Below are 15,602 nucleotides of genomic sequence, written 5' to 3'. Positions count from 1 at the left end.
AACAGTGACTAAGAGGGTGTCTCTATCTCCAGAATAAACTAGCTACAGGCTTGTTTAAATACTTGCCGCTTTGATCATCTACAGCTTCCTGTCATAAGCAGTCACGAAGTATAACAGTTTGCAACAGCAACAGCTTTGAAATCTGCACTGTAAAACTGAAGCATGTATTATGAAAGTGATATGATGCTTGTCGTGAGTCGCAGTACGCTGTAATGGCCTATCACGGCAGGTCTTATGTCTTGATTATGGCTGTGTATATGAGTTACACACAGGCTTTATGGGGTGTAGTTCAAATAAAGTGCTATCCATGTTCCTAACAACCTCTTGATAGAAGAATATTACTGCAGTTGTGATTTCTGGCACAAAACTTTAATGTGAGCGCAAGGACGATTACATGAGGCACATTAGAAAAAATATTGTGAATTCCATTTTTAAGGACCTAATTATAAATTTGTGAATACCCCTTATTTGGGTCTAATTGCTCATAAATGTTGTAAGATAAGATTTGAATCAGTGATTGTGTGTCTGTTTCTGTTTCTCTGATGTTCAGATTGGAGCCTGGATAAGTTTTGCCATCATGACTCAAACCGTCCCTGGTAAGTTGCACCGAGCATGTCGACAATTTTCTCTGTCTGCTTTAGAAAAGCGATAAACGTGTCTTTTCTGTGCTCGAAGGTCTGCAGGATGCTAGCTAAAAAAGTTTTTTGAACAAAAACCCCTGCTGCTTCCCTGTTCATTAGTGGCGGTCTTCGCGGCGCTGGTGTCGACCCAGATGCTGCTGAGGGCGAGGAAGAGGCGCCATAAGTACCTGAGGCGGAGGAACGGAGGGGGCGGGGCCTACCGGAGAGCCGCCGTCATCCCTTTCGTACTGTAGGAAGCGGCGGGGGGGCCGGAGCACCGCCCGCGGGATTGGGAAATAATGCCGCCCTGGCAACAGAGGCCAGGCAAGAGACGCGCCGCTACGGTAACCGAATCCTAATGATGCTCTTTAATGGAGAAGAAAGGCAGGGGGGTGGTGGGGTGGGGGGGAGAAGCGTGGTGTGAGGCCTGGGTTCGATGCCCGGAGCTACCCTGGCAGGGGGGGCAGCCGAGGAGGAGGAGGAGGAGGAGGGGGGGTTGGGGGCGGTGTTCCAGTCTTCAGCTCTGAAGAGGTGGAGGAAACGGGGTCAAACCAGAGAGGTGAACTTTCAGCACCAGCGGGCGAGAGAGAGAGAGGGAGAATGTTTTTCTCACCGATCGCTGTGAGGAAGAAGTCAAGATAACTGTTTTCATTTTGGGTTTCAGTTAAGCTGGACGTGACATTTGTTCACCTGTTTTCCTCTTTTTATGACACTGAGGCCGCAGAATGGCACTATTGTAATACTGCAGCCCTGGCTTTCACTAGGAAAATGTACTTTGTTACCTGTCTGTTTTAAAATGAATGTCCAAACCAACTTATACACAATGCATACATGCTTGTACACATATTATTATTATTATTATTATTATTATTATGCAGAAATATGTGTGTACAGACATTTATTTATGGAAGACTTTCTGTACATAGAGAAAAGTGTTTTAACTGTGACCACTTAGCGCAACTCAAGTGCAGCTGCATCAGCTTCAGATTGTTGGAGTTGCTGTCTTTAAACAGCCCAGGTGAATCAGAACACAAACAGAGGACAGGATTTTCAAAATTAAACTCAAATTCCTATTACAGCGTGTGCAAATGTTTAATCATCTGTTGTGGCATGAAGCAATATTCAGTACAAATATGATTCATAATTCCTCCTCGCAAACAAGTTTGTAAAGCAGAAATATTGGACGGCATATCAATTACACTGGAATCACAAAATAATCCATAATATTTAAGCTGCATACACAAAATGAAGCACTGTTTGCATCTGAGAAAGTGCCTAGTGCAAGACATTGCTTACCAAGCAAATGAGTTCTGTGTGAGGTTTAGTGGCTCCTTCTAGAAGGAGGTAAATCCAATGTAAACATAAAATCCACGTATGGTTACTACTTTTCTCTTTCCTCCCTGACAGAAACACAGAACACATTTAACATGATATTTATAACTGAAAATGCGCAAAGCTAATGGCAAAAAAACCATTTTTATTTGTGCATAAAGCCCTGAGTAAAGCGTAATTTTTTGGACGAAAAACCTTTTCCAGACAGGAAGAGTAAATATCCTCACCTCTTCCTGTGTTGCAGCGCGTACAGTATTGTCGAGTAAAAGTTGTCAAAGTTTCAAATTTGAGTTGTGATCGGTTGACATTTTTAACTTCCGACATAAATCCTTCTGCCAGAGATGTATGCTGTTTGTCCCAATTTGAACCACAGACATTAGTGTTGTTCGAGAGAGAGGAGAGGATGGAAACGAGCATAACTGAACACAAAGCTGACATAGGTGTAGTGATAGCCTTAAGCTCTACGTTCACACATCTTCTCTTGAGCTTCTTCCTAAGAGTATGCTTCTCTATCCTATTCAATCAATCTTTTAATGAGTTTTCTAAAGTCAATTAGTCTGCATATTTGAAAGAAAGGGCTACAAAGAATAAAATCTCACTAAACATATTAACGCATTTTAATGTTCTTTAAATGGAAGTGCTATTTTGGGCTGTTTTGGTCAAATCTCTGTCAGCATCAAAGTAAAAGGGTTTCTGTGGTTCTACAAATTTGGCATACTTTATCTTTAGTCTCTTTTTTTAAAAAAAGGTTGCATGCTTAAAACTCTTAATTCAGTTGATAAATATAACAACATATTAAAATTTCAGGCAAAGACTGATAAAAAGATCTTATTAAAATCAATTTTTTTCATAACTTCAAGGTAGATAATTAATGTAAAAATAATTATAATAATAACAAAAAATATTACTTCCAAAAAAATAATCTCTAACTGGCCCCTGTGCTGGCCCAGCCTATAAAGCTGTTCTTTAGTAGCAGAGGAGGACGTGTGTCCTTCTCCAGCCTTAAACCTTCTCCGTGAGACTCAGGTCCTTCAGGGGCTTCATGGGCACCTCGTCGGCCAGCACGTCCACCGGATTCACCTTTCCCTTGGAGTCTTCCTCATCGTGCTGGTGTCTGGCGAAACTGACGAAGACCTGCAAACGCAGGGAGGAACTATTATCGCAAACACACACCAGATGTGGGGGGTGCACTGAACTTTATTCGCAAAAAAATAAAAAATAAAAAGGCGGTCCACATACTAATCGTAATATTCCTCTGTCCAAATGTTAGGAGTTCAAGTCAATATTAAGGAGGAAACCCATGAGAGCAAATTTCATTTCTTAACCCTGGTTTTATTTATTTATTTATTTATTTGTTTATTAAATGTCCTTCAACGGTCAAATTATTTTTCTCGCAATTTCTGAAGTTCTATGAACTTTTGAACCCCCTGTAAACTTCCGCTCATATTTAAAATATTTCTCTCAATTTTGAATACCCAAAGGACATTTGTAAGCCCGTCCCTTCAGTCTAATATCCTTCCTTCAATTTGGAAGCATATCCACTGAAATAGGTATAGCCAATCACAGCTTCTCGTCACCATGCAGTTCATCATCTGTGCAGAAACTCTCCCTGGGGACTCAACGACTTCTGCATCTAGAGCAGGTAGACTGTAGTTACCCGTCTGACCAGAGAGGTCACTGTTGTGCAGTGGCATAGCGGGGCTGCCCAATCCCGTTCCTGGAGGCCTACCCTCCTGTACGGATTTCACTCCGATGCTAACAAAGCACACCTCATCCAACACCTCATTCAACAAAGCACATCTCATTCAGAGATCTTGTTGGGCTGCTAATGAGTAGAACCAGGTGTGCCAATTTAGGGTTGATAATGAAAACCTACAGGATGGTAGAACGGAGTTGGGAAGCTGTGGTGTAGAGGGAAACCTACCAGCTAAATTCCGTTTTTGACAGCCAGGAAACAAGTAAACTGCTCCCTCTCTGTGATGAACATTGAGGCCAATTCTGTATATATATATATATATATGCGAGGAAGGATTGGTGAACCGTGAACAGTGCTGCGTTTCAGTGACCGTCCCGCTGGCCAGTGTGATTTACAATAAACTTTTACTTTCTTCAGTAAAGTGTTTGTTGTCTTGGTGAGTTCCTGCATCATTCTGACTTTGACTCCACGGAAAGAAGCTGGGTCAAATGTGACTTATGTGATTAAAACCATTATATATCACTAATGCGGAAGGAGTTCAAAGAGCCAGATCATTTATTTTCTTTTTTATTTTTCATAAGTGCGTAGGTTTATGTTTCAGTGCCAATTTTTGCTTGTTTCAGTCAGCTCAAAAAAAGAAGAAAAGAAATTTGAGATAAAATATAATTTTCTGGGCTGTAATTCTATTTTTATTTTTTTTAGATGAACATCAGGGAGAATAATAACTGCCTCAGCGGCTTAACATACTCTTTATTCGCCTTCCTCCCACACAGGCACCGTTGTCTTTAGACCCATGCTCAGAAAAAAAAGTACTCTAAATGAATGCTGGAGATTACGTTTTTTTTTTCTTTTTCATGTGTGTTACTTCGTTTTAGAAGAAAGGAAATGGTTCTGCCAATTGGCAGACCCATCCAGGTTTCAGGTAATAATTTTTTTTCACCGCGTTAATAAAAAAAAAAAAAAAAACCCAACAAAAAAAAACAAAGGAAAAGAAACATCAGAGACAGAGCAATACACTCTGAAAGGACCCAGGTGTCAGATCCATCTCGCGACTTCACAGAGGAATAAAAACAGCACTGTTCGGAACTGCGTGCGAATTTCGCACTGTTACAACCTGGGCCGGCTGCATCAAACAGTCCTGCATGAAAGTATTCACACTTTCCTTCACGACTGAAAATATTCTCAGTTATTGTGTCTGAATAATACGGGGTATTCATATGGTCCTTTAAAATTATACATGAGGTTCTATTGTCTTCAAGTTCATACAAGCTCTTTTAATTAAAAGATGGGGTGACATAGCTCAGGAGGTAAGACGGATTGTCTGGCAGTCGGAGGGTTGCCGGTTCAAACCCCGCCCTGGGCGTGTCGAAGTGTCCTTGAGCAAGACACCTTACCCCTAACCCCTAACTGCTCTGGCGAATGAGAGGCATCAATTGTAACGTGATTTGGATAAAAGCGCTATATAAATGCAGTCCATTTACCATTTACCAAAAGAAAGCCAGTGTATGAGAAAGCCAGATTATTCCGAACACAAGATAACAATTATTGTAGTCTGTCAATCATACAATATATTACAGCATTTATATAGAAAGCACCTTTACTTGGTAATTATCCAAATCCAATGCTGAATGCGAATTCTTCAGATTATCAAATCTTGTACGTGTTTTATATGTTTTTTTATTTAAAGTTGTGATTATCTATAGTGAATTACTGTATATGCATGTGATAAAATAGATCTAGAGTACACCTCAACCAGAAGGAAGCATATACACTACATGGCAAAAGGTATGTGGACACCTGACATTCAACATCTCATCCAAAGTTATAGGTATTAATATGGAGTTGGTCCACTCTTTTCTGCTGTAACAACCTCCACTCTTCTGGGAAGGATTTATACTAGATGTTGGAGCATTGCTGCAAAGATTTGCCTCTATTCAGCCAGAAGAGCATTAGTGAGGTCGGGCACTGATTGGGCGATTAGGCCTGCCTCGCAGTTGGCTTTCCAATGAATCCCAAAGGTGTTGGATGTGGTTCAGGTCAGGGCTCTGTGTAGGCCAGTCAAGTTCCTCCACACCGTTTTCGACAAAACCATTTCTATATGGACCTCGCTTTGTGCCCGGGGGCATTGCCATGCTGGAGTGTAAATGTAAGTAGGAAATATAGTGGGACTAAATATAGTGGGAGCATAGAAACCTGTCAGATACCTACAGTCAAAAACTAGAGCAGAATTACAGTGGAAACTCAGTATTTCTCAAAAGCAAATCAAGTTTCAACCTTTCATCAATTCAGCGCAAACACATTTTTATTTGCAGATTATGTTTTGAGGTGTTCAGCAAGAGGACACAGTGCATAAATAATTCACTTAGTTCATCCTTTAAGCAGGTTTTCTGTCAGTTAGAAATGGGAAGCATGTTTTACTACGGAACAGAGGATCCCACCGCCATGTAATGATGTGAAAAGTTCTTGGGTTGGTGGTTTTCAAAAGAGTGCGCAGTTTCGTGGATGGGTGACCTTTCTGGCTTCTGTAAGAGGAACACTGAGCAGTAGACTCCTTCACTCTCTGGGTAATTGTAAGCTGTGTGGCTCCAGAGGTCAGGGGTCTGTGGAGCTCGGCATGCTGACGATTATGTGCGCGGTGAAAGAGATTTCCGGAAATGTCTATGCACTGTGTAGTCTGCTTCTAGGCACTCTGAGAACCCTTCAGATTTGTACTGTATATCCAACCAGAAACTGTTAGCATTGTACGCTCAACAAGTTTCATGGAAGAGGGTATTGTGTATGTCGGTATATAACGTTCAGAGACCTTAGCATGTGAGCATCCATTATCAAATTTGACAATAGTGAGGTTATTTCACTTGGCTGGGGACCTTGGTCTTTAGCTAAGTGGGCTGATCATACCCTCATCATGGTATGGCTAGCCATGGTTCTATACTCACTAGAGACCTACCCTTGTTACATATGTACACACACTGCTTATTTACAAGATGTAGATCATCGTATAGACGTGGGGTGAAGATCGTGAGATTTCTTTTGTGAGACAGAGTGATTATCGGTACCTGATCCAGAGTGGTCTGAGACACAGAGTAATCCTCAATGGCCAATCTCTCCTGGTGGGTTGTGAACTGGCTGAAGATGCTGGCGAGGGCGCCCTCAGTGGCCGGCAGCTGGTACTGCAGGGTGTTGTGGTGCTTCTCCTTCAGCACACACCCCGGGAACATCTCCGTCATGAAGGTTTCCACGGGAACCAGGGCTGGAGGGGACCCGCCCACTCTCACGATCACCGTGTACCCCTCCCCAAACCTGTCAACACAGAAATGAGGTACTACATCAGGGAGATATGCCCATGACGGGTGCACTATTGGGCACGGCAGCAATGATATCAAATAACAATTATAAATTGTCATCTGTCAAAGTCAATTACATTGCACGGACACTTTGGTAATTGTTGAAATGTGAACCTCATGTAATATTAATAGACAATTAGTCTTGTTATTTATTTATTTAATAATTTTTTTTAAATAACAGCCAAACATGTTATTACTGAGTAGCTCAAATGTAGGTAACATGAAACAACAGCAGTATTCTTAATTCTTAAAATATTATATCTACACTAATAGGCCATATCTTTGTGACACATAACAAAGAAGCCCTGCCTGTTAATTTTACAATGCATCATTTCAACTTAGCAGGAGAGATGTAACAGGCCTGGGCTGGTTTCACATGTGTAATTACAAATACCGCTCGCTGTTATTCACTACTACCAATGTAAGAGTTACTCAGTAATAACCTCTTGTTACCAAATTAGGTACAATTTAACTACACGGGCAGAGCTGCAACTTAATGTAAAGTGCTACTGACTGATGTTCAAAACCCCTCTACCAGCCCAGAGCTGATAAGGGCATCCTGTGCTTCTTGCATACAGCGCACTTGTTCATTCAGTGCAGATGCTCAAAAACACTTAATTCTTATTCCCTAATTAGCATAAGCCATCAACCCCCAACTGATATGTTAAGTAAATTTGGGGGAGGAAGGCATGCCTGTGTTCTTCTGGAGATTACTGCGGGTCTGGTTGCAGAAGGTATAGCAGATTGTCAGGCAGTGTGTGACATGATTAAAAAGTATTTAGCTCTGGTGAGATACAAAGCAGCAACATCAATTATCATTAGGAGAACCACCAGTCAAACATGTCCTTTGTTTATGGTCATATCAATAACAAGAGCAAAAAAAGTCGTAAAGTACTTAGACTTACATGCTTAATTACTGCATTTTGAAAAACCAGGCAACCAAGAGCACGCACGCAGGCAACAGTTTATTTGCATATTATTACCATAATATTTAAAATGCATGTTTTTTGTACCTCACACTTGTGGTACATGAGCTATGAAACTCAAAGAGGGAATATACTGGTACTGTGTTCATTATTCAACATAAACATATAAACAAACAATATTTCCCCAAGCCTGCTTATGCAAAAGAAAATATCCATTTTAAATATAAAAACTTTGGTGTAGGCAAGATAATAACAGACTTGCATTTGAAGAATATTGTTCATTGCAAATATGTATTTCAGTGAACTACATAAAATACTGTTTCATGTTTCATTCATACTGTATTGAGATTACTATTACAATATTGAAACTGATTGTTTTTATTACTCTGGTGATAATGACAGTATCTTTCAATAATATGACGTCCATTATTTTATCTAATGAGTTTACATATTTGAATTGGTTCTGAAAATAACAAGAAGTTGTTTGCACAAAGGACATAACAATTAAACAATGCAACCTGACACACTGACTACAATCAATTAATGTCACTGCAATCTTCTTTAACCAACACCAGAGTTTTCATTCCTAATTCAGACTGGCATGTTCAAAGTATTTCCATTTAAAAAAAAAAAAACTTTCACTTACCAAATAAACCAGTACTCACAAAGAAAGACACACACACGCACCCACCCCCACCCAAAGTTCACACAAACCACCCAGAATCTTACTTTCAGTGCTCAAGACTTCCTCAAGGCTAAAATGTTCTTTAATTTAAGCATGCGGAAATTCGATTTTAACCGAACTGATGTGAACTCAGCCCAGCGTACGGAGAAACAAGACACCATTTTGTGGTTAGCGGCGCCCTCACCATAACGCATTGTTTTATGCTAAATGAAACAAGCGCTTAATGTTTATATTTTACGCGCATTGCGGCCGATAAGTGCCACGCGTCAGGATGGACGGGGACCGTAGAGGTAATTAAATGTGCGGTAAATCCTGCGCCCCCTCGGCTGCGCAGAGGCCACGGGAGCTTCGAGGGGGCCCTCCTCTGCGAAAGGTTAGAAATCTCTGGGGCCCGGATAATCCTCATTACTGCCCTTGCCTTTTACTCTCGGCCACCACGGCGACTATTCTTATCTCGCCCTTCCCGTGGCCAGCTAGCGGTAATTACGGCCACTAAAGTGTCAGCCGGAGCAGTTTTGCGCGAAAGCATGAAAGAACGACGCACGCCGTGGCGATCCGCTCCCCTGCGCAATTTAATGCCTGACTAAAGCGCTTCCGTCCATCCCCGTGTGTGTTGAGGAGTAGATTTCAGTAGAGATGGCCTCAGTGAAACTGAATTGTACAGTACCCCAGAGGCCGGAGCAAAATCTGTTTTAGTGTCATCGTTAAAAAATATAAAATAAAATAAAAATAAAAAAATAAAAAAAAGTTTTATGGCCAGATCTGTGGTAGTGTGGATACATATGTTAAATGCATATGCATGAGTAGCAGAACTGACCCTTCAAGTCAAAGCAGCAATACTGGAAGCTGAGGTGAATATTCAAGAACTAAATAAATGAATATTTATCTTCTGACATGTGCACCAGCAGTGCCATCCAAAAACAAAAAAACTTTGAAAGTACAGTATTTACAGTACAGAATGGAGATAGAGAGAGAGAGAGAGGAGCACAGTCAACTGCAGGTGGTAGCAAAAATAAACTATAAATATGTTTTTAATTGAAAAAAATGTTGTTAAAGGAAGTAGGGTGCTTGAACTTGCAATGCTATGAATGTGATTTTAATGTCTTCTGCTTGAACCTCATGGTTGCTTTCTCAGCTGAATTAAAGGCAATGCAAGAAGTATTATATTTGACTCTATCAAAGCATTAATAATCTAAAATAATTTAATTTGAAATCATTTACAGATCATAACTTTCATTGGATACTTTTTTATGTTCTTAATACGGTATGTAATGACATTACTTGTGTACTTTTCAACACTTAACTTGTAAATACAGAACATAAAAAACCTTCAACAATGTAATATAATGTTCTGACTATGTACTGAAATTATATGTACGCAAATAGGAGCAGTCATTTCAGTACTGAAGAAATGCAATTCATGTAAAAAAAAAAATAGCCAAGTACAAGGTTTCAGTTGAGCTTCGGTCGCTGCAATTACACGTTCCTGAATCAGCCCTTTGACAACTCGTATTTGTACGAAACGCAGCGGAAGGTGCAGGCAGCCTTGACTGAGGCACTGCACATCCCACCATTTTAAAGTTCACTCATTAGGCACAATTCAGGGAAGAAACGGTGACACCTCGTTATCTGGGAGAACAGAAGATGGCGGGGACGTTTTTTTTCTTTTTTGGCACAGGCAAAGGCTGCGCTTACGCACGGTTCAGCAGAAAAGTCCCGTCGTCGGCGGGGATGAGAATTTCAGACGGCTTCTGGGGCGTACGCGTGTAATCACACACCCTTGTCCGACCGAGAACACGACTCCGATCAATTAGCCGCCATCTTTGGGACGCCATGAATAAACGCAGCCGAGCTCACGCCACGGCTGAAGAGAATGAAAGCAGATTGCACTTCAGGTGTCTGCAACCGGGCAATTACGCCATTTCACGGGGCTATGTTCTTAAAGCACTTTTTTTTAAAAGCCGCAAGTTGTGGAAAACGAGGGAGAATTCTGCCTCTTACTTACGGGGCCACGCTCTTGCGAGCACTTTCGGAAGGCCCCACGTGCAATTTAAAAACAAACAGACAAAGCCGAGCTTTGACAAAGAAGTGACACGCGAGGACCTGCAGGTATGGACCTTTCAGGCTAGACTGGGAAACGTTCAAACAGAACCACCTGTTTGTCTCCGAGAGAGGGTGGGGGACAGAGGGGATGGAGGCGGGGGGGTGGGGGGGGGGTAAGAGTACATGCCAGTGTTGAATCCTTTTCAGGCTAGCCCTCAGTCATGGTTGCCCTTCTTAGATCAGACAAGAGGAGGGCTTCCAGATCACACAGATTCTTATTGCCACTTGGTATCCAACTCACACAGATTCAGACCATAGGAAATTGATTGGTCAGATGATGTCCATATAAGTTTACTGACTCTTCATAGTGGGGTTGTGCATCTGCCCACTTCTCAGTTCCAAGGGACCGATGCTAATTGGAGCATCTATGGCACTGCATGGGTACTCATTTTGGGCCATATGAACATGTTGCATCGTTTAAACTTGATGGGATTGTCAAAGGAAACTGAACTTTCTATTCCATTTTTGAATGTTAATAGGTTACCACAGCTGCAGTGCTGTAAGCATCTGTGATGTGCAAGTAGGCAGCATGATTTATTAAAGTTTTCCACGCTCACTTACAGCGTGTGATTCAAAGTTAAAACGCGCTCATAAAGCGATCTTTTGCATTGCGTTAGATTAATGCGCTATGACATTTTACTGTCTTCATTTCATCTCTTAAACAGAGAATTCTGGGCTCAGGCAAGTGTCTTCACTTTACAAACCGCCATCTCCTTACACTTGAATGATGTCATTCAGCATAATCCAATATATTTCCTGACAGACTTATGGGAGTTTGAGCTTTATCGCCCACCTCTTCATTTTAGTTTACTTAACACCTGGGAGCCGGCCGCTTCAGCCTCGCGTTGTAAAATGCGATTTATCGTGACGCCCTTCTGCCGAGTTCAATAAATAAACTAGATAACTGAGTCAGAACTTAGTGAAAAGGAACGTCTGTCCTCTTATTGAAAAACAAGAAGGATCCTAATAATCAAAAACTTTTATGTGCCACGTTCAATTTTCCAGCTTTATTAAGATGTCCCCGCGCGCTCGAAGCTACTCGGTTCTCGTTATGCAGACTGATCTATGGCTCTCTAATGAAGATCATGAGCATCACCGCACAAAGACAGCCGACTGCTGTTCTGCAGATGACAGCACAAACACAGCACTGGCGTGCGAGACTGAGAACTAAAAGGAGGAACAAAGAATGAATACAAGGATGTAAAAAAAAAGTGAAAATCTGACTACTGACTATGCATAGACAATGGGTTTATTTTGCTTGGATTAGACCTGGCATTTTCAACCTTTTCTGGTCCAAGGGGCCCCCACCCAGGCTCAAAGGCATCCAGGGGATCCCCCATCATGAGTCAAAAAGGGGTAAAATGTTTTATATCTAGAAATCTTCTCCAAATCTATGTATAGTCTGGCCAGGGACCCCCTACAGTATCTCCACGGACCCCCTAATGAAAACCCAGGGATTAGACAAGCACCTAATGTGTCAGAGTCGACCTGTGGCCACTCTGTGAGATTACGGTTGGTCTGAGTGAAAGAGAAGGAGACCGATTTCGCACAGCTGCATTATGGGTCAGAACCTTGCCGCGCCCCTTTTCCGTACCGCCCGCGTGCTCCAAAGCCGTCCGCGGATTTGCCGTGTCATTTCCCGGACCTTGAGCCGCGACGCCAAGCTCGGCAAACACTCCCTTGTCTTTCCTGTGTGTCATCAGAACCCTCATTTGCATAATTGAGGATTTGAATCAAATCCTTGTTTCTCGGCAAATATGGACAGACTGAATTTAAATAATTCAAGGTAATTACGGTGAACGGCGCAGTGCGCTGGTCAGAATCCCAGTGCCGCCATCGGCTTTATGAACTCGGTTAAGGGAGGGAAGGAAAGAAGCATGGCTGCTTCATTTCCACTGCATTTTTATTGATTAAAAATACTCGTAATTCACGATATATTAAATGCAAACGCGCTAAATTATGAATTATTATCAGTGACATTAGTAAAGTGAGGGTGCTTCAGTGGTATGCTTCTGTGACCGATGTTTATTCATTTTGTGAAGAGGCCTTTAATTTCACATTTTGATGCATCTCCTGGTCCGGCATCAAACCCTGACCATGCCTCGTCCTGACAGGTGGGAGCAGAATAGGCCGTAGCATCGTCCCGCTAGGAACAATTTTGATTCAGTTCAGTCATTGGGATCATCCTCGTTTCTGGTCAACTGTCTCCCTGCAGCCTGACTGCACCAGCCGTGTACAAAGTACACTCCTCTGGAGAAATGCCTGCACAGCTTAGCTGGTGCCCCATACCTTGAAAATAAGCAGTAGGCAAGTGTGACATCGAGCCTTCTAATTTTGGAGAAAAAAAAATATAATAGTGGATATTACGAAAACAAAATGTTACAAAGAAAAATGAGGCCTCTGGCTGAGAGTCACTGGTACTCTGAAGGGTTAATAGCAAAGTATTCCTAGCATGTACACCGTACAGTACAGTACCTCCCATTAATTATTCATGGAGGATGTCGCTCTCAAAGACGAAGTGTAATTGACACATGAAATAAGCGGATTTATCAAACGGCTGTAAGGGACAGGTTAACGCATCGCGTCTGTCACGTCTTTGATTTAATAGCCCGGCGATTACGTGACATCGGAGCCCCCCGATGTGAAACAACCTTCACGTCTTTGTTCCGCCTCGTCACATTCGAACGTCAGCCCGCCCACGTCTTCGGAGGCGCACCTGGGAGGAGGTTGTTCATTGGAACGCGAGCGCGTTGGTCTCGTGGCGCTCGATTAGATCCTAAATAACGCGTGCTGTTCACACAGCGCCCCTTTAATAAGTCGGCCCTCAGTGAAGGGATGGTCAGCACTCTAGAGTAGTGTTAGGTTATGTGGCTACGTGTTCTCCAAAATGTCATATGCATTTTGCTAGCAGAAATTACTGGTCATGTAAGATAGACAGAAGAAAGACTTAATTTATGAGCACTCAGGAGCACTCATTTACACAGTTAAAGTGACAACTAGTAGGTGAACCAAGACGCCGTGTGCGCTGCTGCTGCTGGTATTACTACTACTAATAATATTGGATTATGAAATATAATCCCGTAACAGATATAAGTACCGTGAGCCTTAAAATTAGAAAACATAAGAAAACAAAAAACGAATTGGTTTGAGGGTGAGAGAAAGAGAAAGACAGAAGAGAGAAAGAGAGATAGACTGGGGAGAGAGAGAGAGAGAGAGAGATGAGCCTTCATGTCTTGAAATGGCTGTCAAGTAGGTTTTCCAGGGCAGAGATGATGTTCTCTACTCGTGAGAGATGTAACCAGGACACAGAAAATGGGAACGAGATCCTGGAAAGTGTCAGCCACGGTGGTAAAATGAAGATTCATTTTAGATATGGCTACTTTTTCAAGCTCTTGCACAAATGAGGAGAGATTAGATGTGATACCCAGACTAGGAAATGTAGAAAAATGTCCCTCCCCCCCCCCCTTCTATGTAGCTGAACCAGCCTCCCGTCTTTGTAAGGAATTTGGCATGCGTCTTTTATATCCCTCAGAAAGGCGACACCACGCACATGGGCCTCCACATGGCTTCGTACGAGTCGTGGGCTTAAAGTCACGTCAGCTGCCTTATCTCCTGCTCCATCACCATTCCCAGCAGCCCATCAGAAGGACGTATTACACTGGTGATGATGGATTTACAATGGATCATGGGCTGATTCAGTCGTGTTTCTGAGTTGGTGCTAGGTGGGTGGTTTACAAATCTTTTTTTTTTTTTTTTTCACTTTCAGCGTCTCTGCTCGGCATTCTGGGAAATGCAAATGCGTCTGAACACCTTTCAGCGAGTTTGTAAGCTGCCACAATTCCCGCCAGAAAAGTGTTACTCAGTGAGCTCGCTCTCCACTCGCGCTGTCACTGTGTCTAACCTGCCATAATACCAGACACAAGACAAACTCCTGGGGAAACAAAGTGGCAAGACTGCTTGCTTTTAATTTATTACATTTTCTACAAGTAAAAAAAAAAATGTTTTGCGATTTGTAAACAAGAGGTTTTATTGATGGTGAAATGACACATAGTGCTGGCTGTAAATGCTTTCTCTGTCATTCTGTGAGCTGAGAAATGGAAAAGATTTCACAGTAAACCCTGATGGTTTATTATGCCATAGACTGCTGGCAAAACAAGCTAATTTCTGCCATTTTCAACAGATGTTGCCTGGAGATACATTCTGATCCAATATTCATTTTTGGGTTCCCTTAAATATCTTAATTTCATGGGAGGAAACATAAGCTCATAACTGGAAAACTCACAAGACCTCCTTCACATTTAAATTATTATTATTATTATTATTATTATTATTATTATACTGCATTAACATTATATTTCGTATTTATCTGTTTTGTATTCATATATAATCAGCTGCTTCATCTAATTCACATTCAGTAAAGGGTCTTCAGAAAACCTCTCATTGTCAGTCATATTGTCCTGTATCCACACTGACGAGGAACATGACAGATCATGCAAAAAAAAAAAAAATGATTTAGGCTATTATTTTCATATTTTGTCTTTCACTGCAGTCAAAAAAAATTGCTGTACAAAATACATTGTGAGTTTGATTGCTGACATCAACCCGTCAACTTTTGGAGACGAACCTGAATTGGGCTGCGCGAATGCATTATGTACACCAGCTCAACAGTTCGCCTGTCACTCAGCTCCGTACTTCCTCTGCTTCCCACTCCATTAATACTGTTCGGCTTCCCGGATCCTCCTTGACTGCTATAGGCTGAGTAACTTATCCCGGGGGGAAAAAAAGGAGGAAGCCATTTGTGAAAGGCCTCTGCTAAGCTGATTAGCGGAAGAGAACAGGAAGCACTTTCTTTCCAGAAATTGAATAGGACAGTCAAAGAGCCCCACGCCTTTCATT

The 15,602-nt window shown here is 41.9% G+C and overlaps 2 protein-coding genes across 8 annotated transcripts in view; one reads left to right on the top strand and one right to left on the bottom strand.

Annotated features, from left to right (window-relative positions):
• LOC135259950 (trans-2,3-enoyl-CoA reductase-like) overlaps positions 1 to 2,689 on the top strand; it is a 39,679-nt gene extending 36,990 nt beyond the window's left edge. For 2 of the 3 annotated variants that reach the window (XM_064344939.1, XM_064344938.1), the window contains 2 exons: positions 551 to 596; positions 741 to 1,696. In XM_064344939.1, the coding sequence (XP_064201009.1) occupies positions 551 to 596; positions 741 to 874 (180 nt within the window). In that variant the 3' untranslated portion in view covers positions 875 to 1,696. Of the gene's footprint in view, positions 1 to 550; positions 597 to 740 lie in introns of all 3 variants that reach the window. The other variant, XM_064344940.1, reaches the window with a different exon arrangement.
• The window catches only part of LOC135259949 (phospholipid-transporting ATPase ABCA1-like), a 141,649-nt gene continuing 127,740 nt past the window's right edge, over positions 1,694 to 15,602 (bottom strand). For all 5 annotated transcript variants that reach the window (XM_064344933.1, XM_064344936.1, XM_064344935.1 and 2 more), the window contains 2 exons: positions 6,705 to 6,948; positions 1,694 to 3,086 (listed from right to left, as the gene is read on the bottom strand). In XM_064344933.1, the coding sequence (XP_064201003.1) occupies positions 2,955 to 3,086; positions 6,705 to 6,948 (376 nt within the window). In that variant the 3' untranslated portion in view covers positions 1,694 to 2,954. The remainder of the gene's footprint in view (positions 3,087 to 6,704; positions 6,949 to 15,602) is intronic.

This window comes from Anguilla rostrata, chromosome 7 (assembly GCF_018555375.3).
Source record: "Anguilla rostrata isolate EN2019 chromosome 7, ASM1855537v3, whole genome shotgun sequence".
NCBI lineage: Eukaryota > Metazoa > Chordata > Actinopteri > Anguilliformes > Anguillidae > Anguilla > Anguilla rostrata.
This window is presented reverse-complemented; position numbering and strand designations above follow the sequence as displayed.